The 25,525-nt window shown below is 41.1% G+C and overlaps 1 protein-coding gene across 1 annotated transcript in view; it reads right to left on the bottom strand.

Moving 5' to 3' along the window:
• The window catches only part of LOC117560779 (cGMP-dependent protein kinase 1-like), a 108,183-nt gene extending 100,772 nt beyond the window's left edge, over positions 1-7,411 (bottom strand). The window contains 2 exon segments of the mRNA XM_034237797.1: positions 1,862-2,028; positions 6,779-7,411. Of these exon segments, the coding sequence (XP_034093688.1) occupies positions 1,862-2,028; positions 6,779-7,083 (472 nt within the window). The 5' untranslated portion in view covers positions 7,084-7,411.
• Between the last annotated feature and the right edge of the window lie 18,114 nt (positions 7,412-25,525).

Below are 25,525 nucleotides of genomic sequence, written 5' to 3'. Positions count from 1 at the left end.
CTGCTCTTGTGCGTAGTGAATACTAAAGAAGGCCATTGTCTCTGTGTTAACTGATTATTTTGTAGAATTCTGTTGAGTATTAAACAATTGCGTGAGTGTGAGGGTATTAAAATAAATTGGTCAGTAAGTCAGAGATGTGCAACTATATTTAACTTTTTGTTTTAAAACATTTTTTTTATAAATGATTATGGGAAGTGCCCTTTTTCTCACTTGAGCTCCTGCCCCCCAAAATGTCTGTGCACGTCCCTGCTCAGAGGGCCTTGCAAATGATTTTGAAAGAGAGACAACCATTTGATGATGATGTCGAGGAAGAGGAAGATGTTTCAGAATGTGAGGATCACATTTGTGAGAATTCTGAGTCTGACAGTGACTTTGAAAAAGAGGATGAGATTGAGCATCAGCTAGTTATAAAAAAAAGACGAGCCACAGGACCAGCCGGTCAGTGGGCAAAAGACCAGTAGCACTTTAATTAATTAATGTGATCTAACAAATGTAAAATGGCAAATGTTAACCATATATTATGCTGTTTATATTGCTTGTAATTGAGATGAAGTAAACATCTGTTGAATATTTTAACATAAAATAGTTTGATTTTGTTTAATTGAAACCCAAAATGGCAGCGGGTCCACCAGACCCACGAACACTGGCTGAATAACAAAAATATGAACACCACACAAGGGTTAAATGCTGTGTATACCAACCAACAAGATTCAGCTTATTGCCTTCTCCCTCTCTTTAGCAGTTCTGTCTCTTAGTCTATTAAAAATAATACTTCCACAGAACATTCCCAACACACATGGGATGAAATTGAGTGTGAGAGCTAAATACAAGTTATTAAGATTTTACAGAGGTAGCGATCAGAATATTATATGTTTTTATTTTAATCTGTCAGTAAATCTCCAGGCTCAGCACTTTGGTGATTAGTTTTATTGTGCAGCCAATGACAGAGGCCATGTTCCTTGAGGTCAAATCTTTTGTAAGCGATGATGGCTCTCTGAATTTTAAAGCAGCATCGGTTTTGACAAATAAAGCAGCAAAAATGCCCTTTCACAAATCCCATCAACGCCAGCATGAACCTTTTGTTGTTTCTGCCATCAGAGCACTCACACTGTGTATCATCGACGCTCATTTTATATAAAAGATAAAAAGAAAAACCTCATGCTGAAACAACACTGCTAAAAACGAATGAAAGAGAACGGACTCAGCAGGCACACAGCATCTCACAAAATAGAATCAATGGGTCATGAGTGAATCATACAGGCTCCCAAAGAGTTTGGATTGTTGAGTTCATCACTCTGCAAAATCCATCAATAATGCCCTTTCATCTCTTTGCTGACATTGTCAAGCCTGAGCTTTTAAAGCTCTCCAGAACCCTACAGATCCACCTGAAGGGGAAATATTATGCTATTATTAGTTTAATTTTTGTATTTTGAGTTTCTACTAACACATCTATTTTCAAATGTTTTTTTCTCAGTAGTCATACTGTGCATATTGTCTGTATTCACTCTGTCTTTTTTTTGTGCCTGTCTCTAAGGCCACCTCCAGAAAAAACCTAGTCTACTTGGATTGTCTTGCGATAAATATTGCAAAGATTTTCTCAAGCAATTGCAGAGAATACTCAGATTTGTTTGCAACACAAACTGGGTTGTCTTTTTTCACAGTTTAAGGGTTAGGTAGACAATTCAAGAAATACCCAATTATCTCTGCACAAGCACCTACAAAGGGAGTTTTTCATGATGTCCCCGCTTTGAATCTGTTTTTAAAGGTGTATGCATCTTGTTTAAGTAGTTCTACTCTTGAATTGTGGCTTTCATTTCATTGCAGGTTGGACATTGTACTTCTGTGCATGGGGGCTTTTTACCTTCCATGACGTAGACCAGCGAGCCCACATCGCCCTCCTTGATGATACAGCTGTCCTTCCCATAGTCCACAGGGTACATGCAGTCCACAATCTCTTGGATCTGCGACAGCTCCAGGTTCTTCATGAAGTCATTGTCCAAGATGGCCTCCTTGATCAGATCCTTAGACCTGGTGAAAACAAATTATGAAAAAATTTATTCAGACGGCATTTCTGTTTCCATATAGTAGAAGGACTTAATGAGATTAGAGTGAGAGATTAGTGTAAATGTATAACCTTGAGATAGAATTGTTCTCTCAAATCCAGTGAAGCATTTTGACCAGTTCAACAGGCAAGCATTTGTATTATGTAATCTCACTCACACTGCAGAGTGGCTTTTCAACAAAAAATCACTCATTTCAACGACGTCAAGGTCAAACAGTTTTTTGTTCCCTCCAAAGGCTTAAACAAGTCAATAAAAGCTAAATCCATGCTTGATGGAAACATATTGTTCTCATTCAGGGAGCACTTCTGAAAGGCCTTCAGACTGTGGGGCCATTAGGGCATTCCACAGGTAAGTACTGTATGTTTTTCACAGGAACGAGAAAATGTAATTAACAGTAGAGCTAATGTACAGTCTTCAATTTGTACACAATTTGTACAATTTGTACACCGAGCACTGTAAGCAAGATACAGGAGACATTATGTAAAATTATCATTTCGATCGAAAAAAACACATTAGATGCTATGTAACATCTATGGAGGAGAGACATTTGTTCATCAGCGTGTGTTGACTGCAGGTGCCTGGCGCAGCAGAGGTGGAAAACGGCGAAGAGACGGCAGAGAAATCGGAGGCGGACTTGACTCTAAAAAGTGAGAATCAGAATCAGAATACCTTTATTAGTCCCACAGAGGGGAAATTTGCATCGTTACAGCTGGAAAGAGCCACCGACAGCTTAATGTTACCTATGTTAAGAAAAAAGTATTAAGTTATGATATAATAGAAAAAATATAATATAAAAAAAAAGAAAAGTAAAAGAAAAAGACAAAATACTTTCCAAAATACAAATCCTGTAACAGTTCTTAGAATTTAGCAGCCAGGTATATATTACACAGTTATTAATGGCTTATAATGTAATGTATATATTGCACATATAGCACATATTGCACGTATGGTAGTAAAGATAATTGGTTCACTGAAGCACTTCCTCAGTGGAGTCAGAGTTGCTCAGTCCAGTTTGTGTGGCCAGTTTTGAAAACAAAAAGGTTAAAAATATGATCCAGGGTTAATGCAACAAGTAGTCGCTTCCTCAGAAGCTACACTTGTATTCCTTAAAGCTCTCTCCATCCCCAGTGCTTTTGCAGTACGATTCTAGGTCTATTTTTTTTCGCTCTGTGCCCTTTTCAGAAACGTATTTATGGGTGCATTGTTGGCGCTGATCACCTGAGGAGCTTAAAGTTAAAAGGGCAAATAAACTGGAAGGCATTTATAAAGCTGTTCCACCACAACACACAGGCTCCTCCGCCCTCCTGCCAGCCTACACAAACAACACAGCTACACAAACACGCTCTAAACTTTATTATCTGCCATGATAAAATATCGACATAGCCCAGGGTGTCTTTTGTTTAACTATGCGCTTGTTTATGTTTTTAAAACAATCCCCTCTCCCTGTTCATCTGAATCTATTTATATGCAGTGTCTTCGAATTCTTCAAGGAGCTTATTTTGAACGTTTAAGGTCACACCAATGCTTCTCCATCAAATCTGGAGACCCATTTATCACTTTTGTGATTGATGTGATCTGTGATACTCTTTCTCCTTCAAAGAAAAACTGCCAAAGCTGTGAAGGATGCACAAAGGATGCTCATCTTAGCTCGCATACATTCTTAACCTTGGCAAGCATCTACAGATCATCATTTTCATCAGCTGAGTGATTTGTTTCTCAAATAGCACGCAAACAGATTCCAAAAACAAGGTTCTCATAAGATGTGTTTTGCATTCAACAATTTGAATAATTTTCAATTACAGTTTCAAGGTTGGTGGATTCCCAAAAGGTATTGCTTTTACTTTGACAGCAGAGATAATTGTGAATGAGAGTGAGGAGCTAAATTACTGGAGACCATTAGCTTGTTGTGTCAATCTATTGAGAAAACACAGCTTATGTACTTTGGATTTGTACCCGGTCAGAAATCCTAGTATATTGAGTTTTTGCCATTTATATGCCTCTAGACAAACATTTGTGGACATGCCTTTTCTGCCTTTATTTTAGGAAACTCCTTTGTCTGGCATTTATAGATATGAAAAAGATGAAAGCGACAGTGAATCCTCCAATGTCTCAGGACTTTTTTTTATTTGAACCAGGTTGATCCAGAGGATTTTTGTTAGATATGTTTTATACCGCCTTTGAGTGTCAGAACAAGTCTCCTGGGAATTGAGTGAGGAATGAGGTGTTGCACCTATTTTAAAATTCCCATCCTGCAATCCATGTTCTTTCCAAACTGCTCTCTTTTTCAGCAGAGACATTAGGAAAACAATGTGTTGATCCTTATGATGCTAACTGGGTTAATGATGCTTTATAAAGGGCTATAATTCCCTAAACGAACTTGAACAAATAGGAAATCCATTATTTTCCGAAGCTGACCTCCAGTCCTCTGGAAATGTGCCTCATTGACCCTCTCTCTGTGGCTTTACTCCCGGGAGATCTCTGGACTTCTCAACCCTAAACTGGACCCCCCGACTACAGCCTCTGATAGCAACATCTTCTAACCAGACCCTTGTAAAAACATCTGCCTTCCTCTCCTTTGTGAGGATGATATATTTGCCGTCATCCACTAGTGAAGTTTAGAGCTGAGCAAGTTCAGCCTTCCTTAAAAGGAGAAAATATGCTCTTTTTAGGAGGAAAAAAAGGAGAGGGGTGGCAAAAAAAGTGGGAGAGGCTAACAGGAATAAGAGGCATATGGAGGGAGAGGGATGGATAGCGTACGTGTAAGGAATGCTCTATGGGTTTTGTAATAAAGATAAATTGGTTGAGAATGAAAGAAAAATCTAAACATTTAGCCAAATCCAACAGGAATTATCGCTACACTTCCTTAACCAAAACAAAATAAAAAGGTAATGGGGTTGTTTTTATCCCATGAGGAAAGTTGGGAATTTATTAAATAAGAAATAAGATAACTTTTTTATTTTCTTAATTGAGCAATAACAAACGTTAGAACAAAATAACTTTAACTCAAATGGATTGTAATAGATGTCCAAACTAAATAAATAATACTGATTGCTAATAAGAGAACACTGCTCAAACACACTCAAGTAATTTGCATTCAACAGCCTGCAGCTTTCCAATCATGTTTGTTATTATGTTTATGGTTATTTTCAAAAAGGAAATATGAGCTAAATGTCATTCTGTGTGAAAGGGGTGGCGGATTTACAGCAGGAAATTTAAGCTGTAGTTTAAAGTCTTTGAGTTCAAACAAGCTCTTGGTAAAAAGCTGTTCATTTTTCATTTCCATAATGAAATGTTCCATTCAGCTTCCCTGTGGGCTTTATCATCACAATCATGCAATCGTTCAAACCCCCATTACTCAAAACTTTCTTTTGTGTTTGATAATACTGTCAAATCTAAAACTAACCATTGTTACTGACAATTAATTGTGTTAAAACTGAGACATCAAACTCTTCATGGAGAGAAATGTCTACATGCGGGACAAAGTCGATCATTTTGGTCGTTTTTCTTGCATAAGACTGAGCAACTCAAGAAAACATCGGAAATACTTTTTAATGGAAAAAGTCCCATATAGTGAAAGTGTACTATAATACAAGTGACCACTGTCGTGTTTACCTAATATGCCATTCCAAAACCAGTGTCCAGCCAAAGTCTAATGCTTATTTACGACAGAGAGACAAACAAAACAAACACCACAAATAATGTTGCTTTCTTTGTTATTTCGCCCAGAGCTGACAGGTGTAACATAAACTAATGGTCTTTCGTCCTCGGATAAATAATCCCTGTTCCTTTTGAATCTTCTTTGATGAAATCCTTGGAGCTTTGTTTGTTTGTATGACGAGAGAATAATGAAATTCATGTCTGACACATCTGATCTCTCTGCAAACTCTTAAAACACCAACATGAGCATACTCTCCAATCCTGATGTAATCCTGATGTTTTTAATATGTCTATTCCAATGTGCTTGGAGAATTAAGAGAAGACATTCTTCCTGTCAACCGAGTGTATTGATTAATACTAAGTCAACCTTCACGCTTAAACCGAACAGATAGCCAGATTATTTCACAGCAGGAGATCATTTAAGTGCCAATTTCAGTTTGAGACGTCAGGTTGCAAACGGAGCTCAGTAGCAGAGAGACGCTTGGTGGAGAGTTTGAAAAGAAGAGAGCTCTAGACAAATCACAAGATAAACATGCCCGAGAGCCTGTTAAGACTGCCTGTCACACAACCACAGCTTGTATAAAATAGCCACTGGTACATTACACAGAGCTGCCAACACCTGCTCTCTGAAACTATAATTCCCATCACTGGATGACATTTGATTTTCCTGTTAGGCTGTGATCAGGCTTATCGACGTCCAGCCTTTTATCGCTGCCCTGCAGAGAAAATCCTATCGATAACTGTCACTAATTAATTTAATTAGTGACATTTGTTGTGTGTGTGTTCATGTGCGTGTGTGTGTGTGTATGTGTGTGTGTGTGTGTGTGTGTGTGTGTGTGTGTGTGTGCGTGTGTGTGCGTGCGTGCGTGCGTGCGTGTGAGCATCCCTTCAGAAAGTGCTACAGGTGCCATACCTGCTGCGCCACACTTAACATTACGCACCGGCATCAGGTGTCAAAGGGTGAATCATATCAATATGTTTAGCAACTGCCAATCCAACAATAATAACATTATCGTTATCCAAAGGAAATATTGTGCGTTTGTAGTTCGGACACCTACTGTGGGCTTTTGGGGTTGAAAGGTAGGGTGACTTGGCTAAGATCCTGGATGTCGAAGGCGGTGGGTTCGGCCGAGATCGCCTGCCTCTTGGTACGCTGCTGCTCGTGCAGCTCGGTCTGCTTGACGACCTGCTGGGTCGCCGGTTTAATAACGGAGCGGTATTTGTCCAGCTCGGTCTGTAGTCTCTGTATAAGCTCGTCTTTCTGGTCGAGCTCCAGCTCCAGCTCGTCGATGAGCGCGTCCCTTTGGCGCAGCTCCTCGATCTTCTCCTGGAGCGCGTACTGGAGGTCGCGCAAGGTGCCCATTTCGGGTGGCGACAGAGCGACTTCCCAGTAAGTTTATCGAAAGGTATGCAGTCTAGTCTGTATCTCCTCTCCTCTACCACGGTGCTCATAAACTTTATCCGGCATGAACAGCTTCAGATGATGCAGCCCCGGTCTCTCCTGAGGGGGAATCCTCTCCTCTGTTCTGTCCAAAGCGGATGTTGGGAATTTACGCGAAGGTATGTTCACTGGTTGACACGATAGCCAAGGTGAGCCCGCGTCTGAGCCACTATCACGCAAAGTTTGCCCTCTCTCTCCCCTTTTCTCTCTCGTTCTCTCGCTCGCTCTCTCCCTCCCTCGGCGGAGTGACAGCGGAGGACAGTCCTCCCCGAGTGCGTCAGGCTGCGACCCAGAGAGAGTGCATGGTGAGGAGGGCGCCTACAGGAATCTGTGGCACAGTGCAGTCTGCCACACTCGTCTCACATGAATAATGGACTCCGTGAGAGAGCCACTGCTCGGAAAAGCATGTCATCGTACCTCGTCAGATCACCCCGAGACTGCTCAATTACAAATAGATGAGCACTGGAGCCCTAAAGGAAGTTGAATGTGATGGAAACGTAATGACCCTCAGTGTTCAAATAAACAATGCGTGTTTATATCTTTTGGGGAAGAAGGCAGATTGCATTGTGTATTTTTGTCCTATATGGACTAAAGTGCTGTGAAATGTTCAAGAGAAAATAATAATGTTCTCAAATACCTGCTGGCAACTATTAATTTCGTGACAGATTGAATAGAGGAGCAGCAAGTGAAGGTGCTAAAGGCGAAGAATCGTACAGATTGTCAAAGAGCAGCTGCAGACGTGAATCTGCCAAAATTACTGAGGCTCAAGGCAGCAGCTCCTCAGTGACAATCCTCATTTGATCTTGTTTTGTGTGTTGACTCTGAGCAAGGCTGGTGTCACTCACTCCACATTATTCCAATGAGTCATCGGAAGCTCAGCGAACAGCTTTTGGCCTCACGTGCTCTGGACACATTCAGGAGGAGGATAAACTGCCAAGGACAATCTGATAGGATGAGGAGCTACAATAGCAATTACTGTGCTGAATGAGTGGGGACTCTCCAGCTTACAGCGAGGACACATAATATGTTGGTTGTCTTCGGCTGTAAGGATAGGTGTTTCGGTGTGGCAGTAAATAATAGCATATTTGTCCTGACAGAAAACATGTAAACAACGCTGTAGACAGGAAGTTGGTCTAATTGTGGATCACAGATGCCCTCTTGTGGTGGGAAAAAGCATCAACGCAGGCATGTTTCTGCTTGGCAAACATGTCCAACAGTTAATGATGAGTTTCTCTTTTAAATGACTGAAAGCTATAGCTTTTACTCTGCAATTAATTATATCATTGCAAATATACTGACATGCAAGTGACAACAAATGAACACCAGCATCCTGCTAATAGAGCAAATACATATTGGAAATGTCAGCTTTCTGCAAGACTTTAAATGTGATAAAGCTACTGTGAGGAACACATAATAAATCTTTATATTTCCTTCCTAAACAGAGTAGTTTTATTGGGCTCCACTCTGAAAATGTTAATGATGCCTAGGCAGCCAACTAAACACCATATTTTGTTCTCCTTTTATCCCTGTCAGGGGAAGGGCACAGGGCACCCAGCCTGAGCAGCAGCACATTTTCCCTTCATGTCAGGAAACTGCAGGTGCCCAGAGACTTCAGGTTCTGTCCTGTCCAGTGATACATCCCCACATCCTCCCATCATCAAAAGGCCCTCCCACTGCCCTTCAAAGCACCTCTGCGCTTTAAATTTCACCTCTCTAACCATCTAGCTCAGCCCTTTTCCTATGCAGATCAATAGAAACAGGATCCGAGGCTTCATGCTGCGGTAATCCGATGAGCAGGGTGGGCCGCCGGCTGGTGCTACGTCCTGACTCTAATGGGGGTCACACCGTATCTGAACCCGCAGCGGCCCAGCGGGCAGGTGGACCCCTCCTCCATTCTCACAAAAAGCAATCACGTCATCTCACCGGTACTTTAAAAAAAAAAAAATACAAACAGGTTTACTTCTATTTCACTGCACATTGTATGGCCATGTGCAATTAGCCTGCTGTCCACTGAAAGCCCATTCAAGCACTAATAGTGACTCATCAAAAGACCCTGTCAGTTTTCAGAATGAACCCTCATGAGAAAGGCTGAGAATGGATTATTAATATTTGTCTTGGGTTAGCTTGTTAGTCGTTTTTTCTCAATGAACCTGGGTCATTCATGACGTTCATGCTTCATTCACATTTTATTGCATTTTCCTTGCCCGAGGACTTCTTCTGGACTTGTATTCTTGTTTGAAGGCTCACTGATCATCAGTTAATGAGGACCTGCCCTGTCTGCAGTTCATTAATGCAAATGAGGAGTGGAAATTGTCTAGCCATCTTAATAAAGTTAACCTCATTGTCTATTGAATTAATTGAGTCAGCAGTGTAGTTTCTGCCTGTGTGTGTGTATGATTATAGCAACTAATTTGTTCTGATGGGGTTGTTATAATGTAAATGGAGATTAAAAGAAATGTAAATCTGAGGACAAAGAGTGTCAAACTTTTTTGCTGTAAGTAATTAACGCAAAATTAAATTGAATAGACTCAGACAAAGTCTGACAAACTAAGAGATTATTATTGAATGTTCAGAACTTGTGAAAACTCAAAATCAGGATAACCATACAGTGAAGCTAAAACGAGCACCTAAAGGTGATGAAGGAAGCATATGGTCAAACAAAGCGTTTTCTAATGGAGTATTAAATATCCTCAGACATGCACTTCGGGTCCTCAGCGTCCAGCTACTAAAAGCCAATAATGCATCGCACTTCCTCCTGTCTGAGCCCCCTGGGACTGCCATGATGGATCTGATCAATTAGGAGCTCTTTCTGAAGCTCGCCTTGGAGCTGCGTCATCGGACACAAGAATGAAAGTGCTCGTCCATTCATGGCAAACGACTCACTCTCATTTAGAAAAAAAGGACAAGAAAAGGGAGAGAACAGACATAAATAAATGCTTTTTGGACATATCAATCAATGTTTATTTATATAGCCCAATATCACAAATGTTACATTTGTCTCAGTGGACTTTACAGTTTGTACAAAATATCAGTATGACAATACGACACCCTCTGTCCTTAGACCCTCACATCGGACACTGAAGTGTCACAACAACATGTGAAGTTACTGTCATCACATTCAGAGATAGTTGTGTTTTAGATGTAGTCTACACCATGCATGGCAAACTATTATTGATTCTGGTAGTGACGAGAAAACACTTTTAGGGTTTGAAGATGGTACACAACGCTGGCACATGTGTGTAATAGAGCATTAAAGTGAAAAAGCTGGCTAAGTCTTACCAGTCGGACTTGGCATATTTCCGAAACGCCTGCCTTGACAGGTCCTGGTGCGTTTGAGGCTCCGCGGAGATGCCCTGCGCCCTGCGGGTCCTCGGTCCAATAAGTTCAGCACTGGGCAAAACAGACTGATATTTGTGTAATTTCCTCTTCAGTTCTTGAATATCGTCTTCCCTGTCCGCCAGACGCCTTTCCAAGTCCCGTATCCTCTCCTCCTTTAGCAGCAGGATCTTGGCAAAGTCGTCCTCCAGGTCGCTCATGTTGAACGGTAAACTTTGACGCGATTCCTCGAACACAACAAAAAAAACGATTAAACTCCCAGTACTCGCACAGGTTGTGAAGACGGACACAAATCCCCCTCTAAATACGCGCAGAGTGATGAGGCTCCGAGGATCCCCTTCACTGCCCACTTGTTTATTTCAGGAGAAAGGAGCAAAGCAGTGTTTAAAGCCGGGGAGCGGACGGCAGAGAGAGCAGCGCTACGCTACAGTCCAGCAAACCTCCGGGGAGCTGCTGATGATCCTTCATTGAGAAACCAATTACAGCAGCTCTTCCTCTCCGAGGACGCAGGCAGGCCGTCAAACTGGGCACTAAAGAGCTGAGACAACTCCTGTATAGTTCACCGCCTCTCACGCTGCAAACACACTACAGAGAAGCCCAGCGCCGGTGCTGCCTCTGCTGCTGCTGTCAGATATGTGTTTACCATCATCGGCACAATCCTGATCCCCCTAAACACCCACATCACCTCCCCCGACCTATTGGAAAATCAATTGTCCCGCACTCCATTCACAGGACACTGCACTGGACTATATTGTTTGCATCGGTCACATGGTGCAAGCTCACATCAGTAAGTGGAAAGTAATAATGGAAATAGCCTTTATATAGACTGGAGGTTGCACTTCTGTATTGATGTGGAGATGAATTTATCTCTGGATCATTGCACATTGTTTTAATCAAGGTGATTGTGGGATTGATCCAACCTATTTCAATCAAATCTTCTGAATAATCTAGTGTACATAGTGTGAAGAGGAGAGTTCATTATTTACCTAAAGGTTGTGAAGTTACTACACATTAGATTTGAAAACTAGAATTCAACAACAAATTGGATGATTCAAAGTTGCAGATTTAAAAAAAAAGAGTAGCTGTTATATCCGTCCAACATTAGGAGAAGTTAATTACTCAATGGATTCAGAGTCTGTCAAATTCCTGATTAGAATAATCAGGAATAATAACTTTGGCAACACGCTCATCACTTTCATCCTCAGTGCTGTGCGGACTGAAGAGAGTTCAGTAATAAATCATCACTTCTCCTGCTCTAATATTAATCTCCAAACCCAGGCAGTCATTTATATTCATCATTTTTCATTCTGCTGCCTAAATCTGTTTCAACTCAATGAATTCATTGGGGGGGGGTGTTTCATTAAGATTCAGAGTTAAAAATAGTGTGAACAGATCATCCCTTTGCTGGTGAACCTGAACATCTCTCACCCTTGTCTATTGCTTGCTTTCTTATTATTCAAGCTTGTTTGGATATGTACGGATGCTTGCTGGAAAACGTAGCTGTATGTGTCCTCTTGCTGAGTTTTACTACACATCATTTGACATTTTATTTTCCCATTTCACCTTGCTGCTCTTCCAAATGCATCTTGGATGAGAATATTACCATAATTCGTTGTAAACCCTCATCGTCTCCCATATGAGACTCGTGACAACCAGTGTTAGTGTCGAGAGTTATCATGTGTAGATTGCAGTGGTTCTCATAATGAAACACATATGATCCACTTATTTACTGCTGCTTCTCTCTGCCAGTGTGTTACATGTCTCACAGTTATGGAGAGCAGTAAGGTGAACGCAATCAGCATTCAAAGACAAGGTGAGGACTCGGGTTGTGCTGTTATCAATGTAGCAAACAGGAATCGATTAATTATGTATGCAGCAGCAGACACTGTGCCCATAATGACAGTGGTAAATTCAGTGTCACCTCCTGTGACCTTATCCATATCCACAGATAATATTGCAGCACTGAAAAAGCTACTCATTCAAGAAAAGGGCATTTGTTGCATTTGGACAAAAAGGGTGCAGGATATCATCATCCTCAATTGTGTTTGATCTAATGTTATATGTTACCCCGATACCAGCGTCTGGGCCTCTGCACACTTATTACCACCTCACCATGGCTATAACAGCATCATTGGTCTAAAAGGTGTGTCTGTGTGGCCTTCACACTCGACTATTCCCATGTTTAGGATTAGCAATGCTGCACTACCGGTTTCAGCGTGTGTTGTCTGAGCACTACACGGGTCATCTCACTTGGATGTAAGTGATGGACGACAAGTTAACCTCACGACATGTGTGAGAGTGTGATCAGGATCGGCTGTTTACTGGGTGCCATTGAGTTCATGATTGCGAAGTCTGGCCGCGCCATAATAAAGGCTTGAGGCACTTGTCTCTGCAGCGTTTTCTGAAGCGTCTCTGGGCCGAGATAAAGCCGGTGCCTTCTCGTTCGCCTCAGGGACAGATCAGCTTACGGAAGAGAAGAGGGCAGACATTAGTCACTGTTTTCCTGTAATACACACACAATTGAGATACAGAGAGGTATCTTGGGTATACCCAGACATATGCTTGCACATCATTATCACCCACGCACACACTTGCATGCAAAGATGTATGTCACCATTCACAAAGCTAAAATCCCCGCACACATACACACACACACAGACACACACACACACACACACACACACACACACACACACACACACACACACACACACACACACGATCATGGCAGAATGGAAACTTTAGAGGGGATTACTGTAAGTGCAACGGTAGGAGAGGAATGCTTCTGCGTCTCTGGAGAATCATCCCCCTGGAGCCCCTGATGTCTTTGATACTACATCTGACTGTGCTCTGATTGTCTCTGCTGCCGTCCCAGTGAGACGCCACCAGCTGCCCTGCTGTCCCGGGAGGGGGGGTGGTGGTACGAGCGCTGAGTGGAGAGAGACGTCCCGGGACGAGGACAGGGAAGTTGCAGATAGCCGAGGGGCAATCTATTTCAGAGCATCTCCTAGTGCCGTCAAACAGCAAATCCTGCACCATCACACGCGGACTTCACTTCACATCGATGCTGTCTCACAATGTAACATGATATGATATCCAGAGCTGCAGATTGATCACTCGGCTCACGCTGGAGATGGATAGAAACAGAGATCAGGAAATTGACTTAGCAAATACAATGATGATACTTCCTTCCTGCCTTCCTGTATTAGCACTATCACAATTAGATAGGTGAGAATGAGGTGAGGTTCACAGATTTTTATGAAGCAAATTTCAGTTATTTTTTATCATAAATTAAACTATCACAGTCAAGACTCTTGGTCAAATACAATGCTATTGGTGTGGATAAAGAATTAATACACTTAAAAGCTGCTATAAGGTTTTGGTTTTAGTGACAAACCCACATGGGAGCATTTTAGCCTCTTTTGACTCTTTTGTTTTGGTTTTACAGACGGCAACTTAAGGGTTTTAGTTCACGCTCACTGGTAGTACTCTTTCCAAAGTTATCGAATAAGAGAATAATGGTTATTGAGCAAATGTTCCCCATACACTTTATATGAGATAGTATTTCAGTACTAAGTTTGCAACTTATTAACACTACACAACAAAAGCAAAACATTTGCTCTTTTAAGAAGTTCAGTTGGCTTTGATGTAGCGCTTCAAGTCTTAATTGAAACCTTCAGTCATATAGGCTTATCATAAAAAGCTATACGATAAACATAAAAATGGCCATCACAATTCTCCTGTCCTCAAGTTGAAATCATTAAATTGCTTATTTTTTTCCAATCAACAGTCTAATAATACCAAAATATTTTCTATACATTTTTTTTATAAAAACCTTCACTCTTAAATCTTGAACCAGCTGATGTTGGACAATGTTTGTTCAGTAAATTACTTCAACAAATAATCGATTATCAAAAGTGTCAGTTCATTTTCTGTTAGCCTACAAATCATGTAATCCTTTATTTGGTTCAGCCCTAGACAATGCTTGAACAGGAAAGTCGGAAAACACTGCTTTGATCCAAAAACAACATGACAGTGAGTGTGAGAAAGAACACAGCTTCTGGTGATACAGAGAGGAGAAATGTGTCTGTGAGGCGAGCAGGAGGTCAGGGGTCGCTGGTAGGAATGTTGGATTCCCATCATCCAGGTGTGCTGGGTGACTAACAGTGATAATGGCCTGAGTCAAGTGTACGGTGGCCCTGAGAGCACAAACCAATACATTAGACACAAAAAGAGATTGTACAATGGCAAATAGAGAAACAAATCACCTAATAGATAAAGAATACAAATACAAAAACATATTCCTATTAGAAGTAGTGACCGGAGTGGATTTAGTATTTTTACATTTTCTTTTCTGATTGCATCTTCCTTCAGGTAGGCAGTGTTTCTCTATTTGCATGATAATGTGGCTAATTCTGTCTTTCTATCTGGAGCGCATTTCTTTATGCTGTATATGTGTTGTCATATTGAAGGAAACATGGTCATGATTTCGTTTTTGTCATGTCTATTTGCATTTGTTTGCGCTTGTTCAGGGCCAACATACAGTACGCTGATGGGGTCATCAACCTTGTAACAGAGGGACTTTGTCTCAGAGATGCATCTTTTGATTAACTGAAAATAACAATTTAGAGGAATGAAATATTAGTATACAGCACACAATATGTCTTTTATTTTCTATGCCCTTAGCGTTAGTGTTATTCAATAAAGTAGCATTAGCAAGTGAAAAAAATACGTTTTGGTTTGGCTTTGTTGTCACGCTCTTAGTCCGCTGATGTGTTCTAGTCCTGATAATTGAATGGCTCTGAAAGTGTTTGCTTTGTGGATAAACAGGAATATCATCCTCACCTCTTATCCCTGATTCTACAAGATCCACAGCTGATCATTCCCAAATCAGCTCGTCTTTCTTGACGTCGTGCTGCTCTGTGCTTCCTTGCTCCAACAGGATTATTTTTAGCTCCTTCAGCAATTCTGAGGTGTAGAAGAGGTGTCTCTTTTCACGCATTTCCCACTCCGTCTGACACTGTGCCATCAAAGGGCAGTGACAAAACAATTGTGATGTTGTCAGCTCACATTTCACTTTCCTGCATGTGTTTATTTTAACCGCATACATAGGTTATCAGGCTTTATTCACCAATTTAACAGGCGAAATTGTGTCAGATCTTTGGTACAAAGGGCATCTTGATCACGAGAGCTTGTTTATCTTGTTATCACTGCACTCATCACATTATGGATAAGCATCTAGAGTTAAAGACAAAGGCCTGAATGTATTGAATGAAGAGAGACAGATTACGTAAACTGTGGAGAATCCCTCTCATCCCTCAGGCTGGGAGACAACAAATAACTGCCTCTCTCTCCAGCTTGCCATGAAGACACTGCAATAAAGCAACAAATTAATAAAGCAGTAGAGGTGGTTATAATTTCTGGTTTTGTGTGTAATAAAATGACCCAGTTGACCTCAAACATGTCAGCCTCAAACACTTAAACGCTGTTTCACTCTCTCTATCTTTGCCTCTCTTCCTTGGTGTTTGTGTTGGGGAAAGGACATGTTTGAAAAGGTACCTGCTACACATTTGCGATGAATAAATGCCTGAGAGGATGAGCTGCTTTGACTGTTTCTTGGCGTTCAAGAAACAAGTTGCTCTGAGGGGTATTCTGTCTCCAGAGAAAATTATCTTTCTTGCGCACTAAGCAGGAAACACACCTGAGTGATGTGTCACCTCACTGGAGAGCTGCGATCTATAGCATGCCATTATTGGCTGTTAACAAGGAATGCGTTTAATAGAAGCTATTTTCAAAGAACACACATTCCTCCCCCGGTGTAAACCGTACCATATGGAGGCTATATGCCTGGCTTTCTTCTGCGAAGGCCAGGAAATAAATCTGTTTGCACAAAGCTTTCACATACACAAAGTTGTTTCTACTGGAAAAAGACCGGATGTTTTCTTAGCCGTTAACAGTTTTTCACAACCATTTGGTCACAGTGATATTGTGCAACCACTTGCAGCTACAATGACCCTGGTGTTGTTTTCACCCTGTGAGTGGCATCAGAAACGCATTATTCATTTACGCCAATTTCTAGATATGTAGGTGAACGTAAAATGAAGGCTGAGTTTCAAGATGTGGTTCGAGCATGGGCAACAGATGTCGGAATGGGCGTTGGAAGATTGGAAGGCATCCCTGGCCTGATTTGTCTTTGGGACTGGTATGAGCCCGTTGCAATATAGGTTCTTGTTGAAAATTGAGGTGTGCGCAACCAGAAAGTAAATTTCCAGCGCAAAGTCGAAGTACACTGAACAAAAATATAAACGCAACACTTTTGTTTTTGCTCCCATTTTTCATGAGATGAACTCAAAGATCTAAAACATTTTCTATATACACAAAATAACCATTTCTCTCAAATATTGTTCACAAATCTGAAAGAATCTGTGATAGTGAGCACTTCTCCTTTGCCGAGATAATCCATCCCACCTCACAGGTGTGGCATATCAAGATGCTGATTAGACAGCATGATTATTGCACAGGTGTGCCTTAGGCTGGCCACAATAAAAGGCCACTCTGAAACGTGCAGTTTTGCTTTATTGGGGGGTCTGGGGGGGTCTGAAAACCAGTCAGTATCTGGTGTGAGGGGTAGGGGTAGGGTTAGGGTTAGGGTAATGTTGTGAATCGAGTGGCCTGTGTTCGTCGTCCATAACATACGCCTGCCCATACCATAACCCCACCACCACCATGGTTATTTTGTGTATATAGAAAATGTTTTAGATCTTTGAGTTCATCTCACGAAAAATGGGAGCAAAAACAAAAGTGTTGCGTATATATTTTTGTTCAGTGTATATAGAGCCAAAAAGGAACGGCAGTGTTAACCATCTAGGAGGTTTGCAGTAGAAAAATAACCCAGCATGTGGGCTATTATGGAAACGTTTTAAGTAAGTAATTACCAGCTGCAACAGCGTGTGGTTGGTATTGTTATTTCGTTTTTGTGTTTGCATGTTGGTGTAGTAGTTTGTCATCATGGCGTTAATATGCCCGTGGACACATTTTTACTGAAATGGTATCAGAACAAGATACAATCACACAACTTTGAAGGTTACTTCAGCTGCAATTTGCAGCTGAAGTAACCTTCAAAGTTTTGTGACTGTATCTATTTTGTGACTGTATCTATTTTGTGACTGTATCATGTACAACCACCTTTGCAGCCTGCAAAGCCTAATCAGGCAGCGGTGGTTGTACATGTAACCCCCTGCGCCCCCTACCTCCAGCAGCACCATTGCTAACCTACACACCTGTACATTTGCCTGAATGCATCATGCATGGTTATGACTCATCAAATTGAAAAAGTCTGTCCACAGACTTGGAACAGTGACAGTTCACTGGAGGCAGTACAACTTCTTATTTTTCTCCTTTATCCAACGTCTACTGACAATGTAATGTTAAATCTCTCCCTTTTTGACAAACTCTCAAATTTAATTGGGAAGTCAGTTTGTTTATTGTTTCCAAAGAAAATGACAAATTAAATAACATTTTAAACCACGTTTGGAGTTCCTTAAAAATATATTTTTGTGAAGCTTTTACAAGTCACCTTAGCCCTTTATTTAGCTTCAGGTGAATGCGTGTTAAAAAATGGAAAGGGGTTTTATGCAGGATGAAGTTGGATGTTTCTTTATCAAAAGAAGCAGAAACCAAACCTGTTCTACATAAGCAAAGGTTTATGGATGATCTCACCAATTTTCCCACACAAAATAAACATTACACATGGAAAATGTTATTAATATAAAAGCATAGGGCTTCAGTGAGCATAAAATTAGAAGTAAAATAAAAATAAACTGTCAGCAGTGAAATGGAAGAAAAATGCACACGCAATAAATAATACAACAGTTTGAAAAGGAACAGTTCCTAAAACAACAAATAGCGAATACTGTGGGAATACATACTTTATTTAAGTCTTTGAGTTTCAGGTTTCTTACTGATTTTAGGCAGGGTTTAGATGAGAGCTCATTCCAACATGTTCAACGACCCAATTCATAAAGGGTTGCTAAAATAGCGTAACAATGAGACCAAATGGTCAAATATTTTCTACACATTTTTATACTCAATTTAAAAAAATAACACAGGATCAATGTGAATAGGAATATTAAAAATGAAGCTTTGAAAAGAGTTTTTAAAAAAGGTATCATCTTCAAATGCTATAGAGAAATCACACTCGAACACATAGGTCAAACTCCAACATCAGACTGCGTGCATTATGAATGAATGAGGAAGAGGCGTGCTGAGATTCTGACCAATGGCAGCGCCTGGAAGCGGGAATCACACCTCTTCAGTGAGAAAAAAGGTTTCCTCTATAGCTCCATGGAGCTCACTTCAAAGCTCTCTCCTCTTATTACAAGAAGATTGCATCATGAGCTGTAAATAACTCTCTGCTTTATGATTTGATGAAGAAGTGTGGAGAAGGTAAAGTCATAGGTAGCTACACAGTGATGGGGGATACAGATTTTTAAGTAAATGTACATTGCACAATGTGAAAACAAGTTAAGGTCCGGTTTTGAAATGTTACTTTAGTAAAATGATGCATTATAAAAAATAAAAAATCGAGATGCACATGACAATGTCCCATTTATTGTAATTTAAACAAGCAGCAAATCTCTCATTTGAGATGATAACATGTTTGGCAATATTTCAACTTATCCTTTCATCTCTAATTTGACATACAATGAGGTAGTTTAATGTATAACAATGCAGCAGATTTTAAAAGGCTATCACATGCATTGTTTGTGAAATCTGTAAAGTTACATTGATTTGATAACTATAGCCATCAAATCAATGCAGTCAAAAGTGCAATGAAATGAAAACTGTCCAGTTAACTAAAGTACTTGTGTGCATTTAAGTACAAGATGTCCTGAGTAACACGTCACCACTAGGTAGCTGGAAAGCAGTAGCCGTTGTGAAGTCAATCACAGCTATTGCACTTTGAATTGCCTTGTGTTGAAAAGTGCTATATAAATAAACTTGCCTTGCCTATTGGACCCCTGAATTCCTGGACACATGCCTATCTCTGCAGGGTTCCCATCAAACTCAGCAAGCTTTGCATAACTTGTGCAAAGACGTAATGAAAAGTCACGACAGAAGCTGCCCCAGGCATCTGCAGCGAGCTCCGACTGCAGCGTCACAGCACGCCTTCAATCCAACAAGCTCATAAAAGTCTGTGCAGCTAAACATAGACACATGCAATAAATCAGTAGAAGACCCCCAGGGCCGGGCGACAAAAGGGTCCTCAGATGGTGAAGCTTAGCTTGCTGCCATTCTGCTGATCCTCGGCCTTTCACTGCTCTAAGCCCCCTTTCACCATGTGGCTTAAACACATGGCTTATAGTATTCTCTGGAGCCTGTAACGGTGCTTTGTTACAAACGATAACTTTTAGATTCTGTCGTACCTTTTAATAGACTAACTGTACTAATGTAAGCTAAATGCAATGTAATGTAAGCTCTGCAGCTTCTCCTGCCTTCACGCTGGAGCCCAACACCTAAAGGGCCTCCACATTCCTGACTCAGCTGGACACTCAACAGCATGTCAACAAACTGCACAGGGTTAACAATCCCCCCTCCCCTCGCTGTGAAACCGTTTACCATCACCCTGACTGTAAAAATAGTGTCTGGGAGAACCTGATAATGAATGCTGTCCAGTAATTTAAAAACAGAAACATCAAAGCAGTGATTGAAAATGAAAGATGAGATAAATAGAAACACGGATAACATAGATTATACAGCATACAGAAATAACGCAAACACTAAAGAGATGTTGAGGAATCAGCTGATGTAACAACAAATGGCTTTGAGTGACATTTTCCCACCATGGCTGGCAGTGTTAGCAGTGGGGGAAGGAGAGACAGCAGACTTGTCTCAGCTGTCACTTCAGAGCCTGTGGTGGGAAAATGTAAGAAAAAATGCCAACACTCTCAATCACATCACAAGCTGAGAACCGCTGCACCACCCTGGAACATCTTTTGTTCTTCTCCATCGCTTTGTATCGTTTCTTATTGTTTTCTTGTTCAGATCGTTGTGAGTCAGTGTGTGATCGTTAAGATTTTGAGTGTTTTCCCGAAGTCAATTGCGTTAAAAGAAGCATCATTTATTTTCTGTGGCAGCCGATCTGCTTTGATGTGTGATTTAAGAAACCATCCTCGGGCGAGAAGGAGCTGGCTCAGGGTGCATTACGCTCAAATGCAATTTCCATATTTGCATAACAAAGACAAGACTGATTGATATTAGGAGAGATTGAGATCTTATCTGAGGCTCTTCCTGGTTTTCAGTTGCCTAGTAGCCAGTGATGCCCTCTTCATTTCCAATCGACATCACATGGCGCCAGAGTACCTCACCCAGAATAACTGGACGTGGCCTCCAGAGGCAACTGCTCTCTAATGTAATATGCACGAGCTGAGTGGCCATCTCTTTCTTGGATATCACGGCAGAGAGTCAGTGTGAGAGATATTAACAGCAACATTCTCCATAGATGCTTGGATGAATCTGTGCCTCGTGTTGCATAACAGCGTACAGTATACTGACGTTTAGATAAGAGAGGCCCCCAGTACAAATCTGACCGTGTTTTCTGCATGAGCACATTTTAATGTTCATGAAAAAAAGAACTGGTGGATGACTCAGCCCCAAGGAGCGCTCGGAGATATCTGGTTAAATGTCAAGCATGGCTGCCGGGAAAACACTCCTCCTCTTCATGTTCCAGGCGTGTTCACTCTTCATTTGCGTGTGCTCCAGTAAATCAGCCATGCAGGTCTCCATTATGGAAACCTTTGACCCTTTACATGCTCATCAAGACAAACAGCATCACTCAGTGCACATGCTCATCCTCCATTTAGGTTTCCGCTGCAGTGATCCGTCATTGCCACTTGACGATCGTATATACATTATATTTATTTCTCTCTATCTGATCTCTGCTATTTGTCACACAAACCATTTTTTTTTTTTAAAGCAGAGCCAAAGGCAATGTTCCCACGGCCAAAAGAAAAGCATGATTACTTTATGAAGTGGACTTGAGAGGATCAGGTACATAAATCAGCTTTTAAAAACACAATAAAGAAGAGACAGTGACTGAACCGGCTTTTACTGGCTCTTCCCTGTAGGTAGTTTATAACATCCCTGAATCAAGCTGCTACAGAACACCGATTTATTTGAAAAGGAAATATTACAGATTCAGAGTTAGACGTTCAAAGTAAAAGTGGTCCTGAGGATTGTTTGATGTTTTAAGATCTCTTTATCTATGTGCTCTGGCACTCTACTGAATTACAGAAGAGCACCTCCAGTATTTTGCTCAAGGATGCTTGTGCTGTACATATTTAACAGCCTCATCACTCTCTATATATGGTCATCATGTTTGATATGTTGTAACCTACTGAACTAACTTGACAGTTGCATAGAGGGTTACCCAAGTCTTCTATACAGTCTGAATTTATTATGACCGAAGCTTCTTTCCAAATGCCCTCCAGAGGTAAAAAGTAACTTCCTGGATCCCAGGGGGCTCTTGGCTTTTTGAGGCTTTTGGTATTTGACCTACTATTACATGTGGATATTTTTGGGGCATGATACAAAACACCAGAGTCATCATCAGCGCTACTCACTAACCCACTGAGAATAATCAGAGGAGGAGAGAGGCTCGCTTTCAGTTGCATTGCAGTTGGCTGCCATATTTCAGAATCCTTCTGTATTGATTGGTTCCCTACTGACGGGCCTTTTAGGGCTCGTTCATGTCTGGATTCTAACTCTGATGGAAAAAGGATAATTTTCTGATATTAGACATATTCATTTTTCATTGTGGGCTTGTACAGGAAGTTGTGAATTTGTCTAATGACCAATCTTAGATTCCCATTATAACTTGGGAGACATGCGCTATAAAGGTGATGCTTTAGTGGGAGAGGGATCACTCATAGTGAACAACATTTTTAGTTCCCCTCAGCTGTTGTTTTGGATTTTGGTTCCCTTTCACTCGTTGAGCCATTTCCAGGCCCACCATCAGGCTGCTTTTTTAACAAGGTAATAATTACCAAAATACTAAGTTAACGACTAACTGGGTAATGTGATAGAGCCTTAAGCACTTTAAATATTTTTGATCTGCGGTTTTTAAAGACAATAAATAGAGCTAGAAGAGAGAGAATATTGAATACTTTTGCTGGGTGACCAGAACAGACAAATCCTGCTCATTGTGCCTTTCAGGTTACTCTTTTGTAAATGTTGGCATGTTTTAATATAATGATTGAAACAGGAGGAGAATCTTAATCCACATTCCTTCGAGCAAAAGATTCAGCAGCAGTCTCTGTCTAAGTGACACTTTGACTTCAGGATGTGACAGTGATCTCTTAGTTGTCTGCTCACCCGAACGTGTCGGCCTGTTTCCAAAGTCCATCAACAAAAATAAACTCCTCAGCAGCCAGAGAGCATGATGCATACAAAATTGGCCTGGAAGGTAGATTGGTATTTGTTCTGATGTGACAGCACTGGTGGCAAGGACTGTGGACAGATGGTCGCAGAAACTGTTTCCATTAGTCACGAGAGTCCCCTCAGTCGGCGTGAGTTGACTTTTGACTCGTTACATCACACAGTATGTCGCTCTCTGACACCACTCCAGCACCAACAGGGGACTCACTTCCATACTTGCAAACATTATAGAATGTAGAGGAAGCGATCACAAACCCAACTCATTGGTGGCGCAGTGGTCTGTGCGTTTGATCATCAGATCAAGGGGGCGTTGGGGAACTCCAGTTCGAAACCCGCTCCTGCGTCAGGCCGTTGTGTCCTTGGGCAAGACACTTCACCCGAATTTGCTCCTGTGGGTATTGTCCACAGTAGATGACCATTACATGTATGTGTAATGTGTATTTGTAAAGCGCTTTGAGAGTCATTGATAAAGCGCTATAATAAATATAAGGATTATTATTATTATTATTATTGATACGGTGGTATCTTGGGGTGACCCCCACCGCTGAAAATCCCCACCGTGCCATATTGGCTGTTACTGTGTGACTGCCAGTTACTGAGGCACCTCTCCAATGGTAGACAGACTGAAACTGCAATGCAATTTCAAGTGGGGAGAGGCTCGAGGGAGTGTTGGCCAAAGTTACGGAGCGTGGCGAGATGAGCAAGCTCTGAAGCGAGGATAAACTTCAGTGGTTAGCAGGAAAGAGGGGGGGGGGGGCTAGCACTTGCCGGTTCTGGTCATTTATGGCCCTTGAGATGTGTGAAGGGGCATTGCCTCTCACCCACACTGATAATGGTGTTTGCGATGAAAATAACTTTCATCATCACAACTGTCAGCGTCTTCCGCAGCAGCAGCCATATTTGTTCTGGGTCTGGAGTGCTCTGATAATATCGAGTCTCTTGAGAGGAAAGTGTATTATTTTCCGAAGATAGTGTTGCTTTACTGCTGATATGTTGGACCTTTTTGCAGTCTTTCACAACCCTGCTTGCAACAAAGTAGACCAAAACTACACAAAGAAGATTTCTGACGTCAGAGATATTTCAAATCTGTATCAGTCTGTATCAGATCCGTTGCAGCCCCGTTTTTAGAGATTTGGGTATGGAGGAAAAGAGAGAGGGTTGTTTTTTCTGACACAGGGGACACATATTCATGTATAAAAGACGTATAAAAGTGCACGCATGATAGGTCCCCTTTAAAGGAGAGTTAATATTGGACCTACAATCATCAAGTAGACATGACTCCATAAAAGAAAAGGTGATTCAGACAATGTTCAAATATTTCCTTTTACCTGTAGTGTTATTTATTAATCTAGATTGTGATAGAGTTATTCAAACTCAAGTATTTGAGTAAGCTGGTTGTGAGCAGTTTCATTCAAGAACTGTTTTCTTTTTTAATGAAAAGCAACCATGCATCTACTCACGGACGAAAAATCAGCATCACGCTTCTTTTGTTACGATTGGCATTTGTAGTTTATCAGAAAGAAAATAGGACCTTTGAGCACTACAAACCATCAGAAGAGGCAGACATCTCTATAGCCAATATGTCCAACACATAAATAGCAATACAGGTAACAAAAAGTTACGTTTTTTAACTGAACTGTTCCTTTAAGTACGTTCTGACTTTTTCATGCAATCCATTATAGATATAAATCACAGCTCTACAAAAAACACTCCACATCACTAGAGAAATGATTGAAAACGTAGAGAGAAGTGTGGGGGGATTATTCAACTGATCACTTGTTAACCTTTGAAAGACACAAAACAATCAATGGACTGTGTGTGTGTGTGTGTGTGTGTGTGTGTGTGTGTGTGTGTGTGTGTGTGTGTGTGTGTGTGTGTGTGTGTGTGTGTGTGTGTGTGTGTGTGTGTGTGTGTGTGTGTGTGTGTGTGTGTCTTCGTATCCATTAAGTATCCTCAGTACAAGCTCAGGAGGGGAACAAGATTGTATATATCATGACAGTTTTATTAGCCGAATCCTTCTTTCTCATACCACCCACTTTCCAAGCCATCCATTAATAGACAAAACTCCATTTGCACTCCAACAGCATTATCTTCACAGACTAAGTATGGTATTACGGTGAAAGACCGCAGCACTGCTGAGAATAGAATAGAGTTTGCTTGTGAAGCCATGAATCAGACCGGTGTTTTTCTTGGCGATTCGGCCTTGAGGAGTAGGTTACTCTGTAGCAGCAGACAGTGTTTTGTGATGCTGTTGTGCAACTATAACATTTTCTCCAATTAAGGCACACGCTGTAAAAATGTACTTCTTACAGAACATCATTGATGGACATTGAAGCGTAGAAAATGTCCAGATTGGAAAACTGGCGGTTGCAGTGTGGAGAACGCCAGAGCAGCATGGTATCACATTATTTAGGAATAATAATATGATTCCACCACTCTCATATGAAATGCAAGGTGGCAAGGCGGCAGTAATTAAGAACACAGCCTGCTTTCTGTCACAGTACAGACTAAACACCTGCGTATTTGAAATATTTGTAGCCACATTAAGCTATCTTGAGAGCATCACTGTGGCCTATTTAATGTCAGCAGAATC

Source organism: Gymnodraco acuticeps, unplaced genomic scaffold (genome assembly GCF_902827175.1).
Source record: "Gymnodraco acuticeps unplaced genomic scaffold, fGymAcu1.1, whole genome shotgun sequence".
Lineage (NCBI taxonomy): Eukaryota > Metazoa > Chordata > Actinopteri > Perciformes > Bathydraconidae > Gymnodraco > Gymnodraco acuticeps.
The sequence above is the reverse complement of the archived record's forward strand: the minus strand, read 5'-3'. Positions and strand labels throughout refer to the sequence as shown.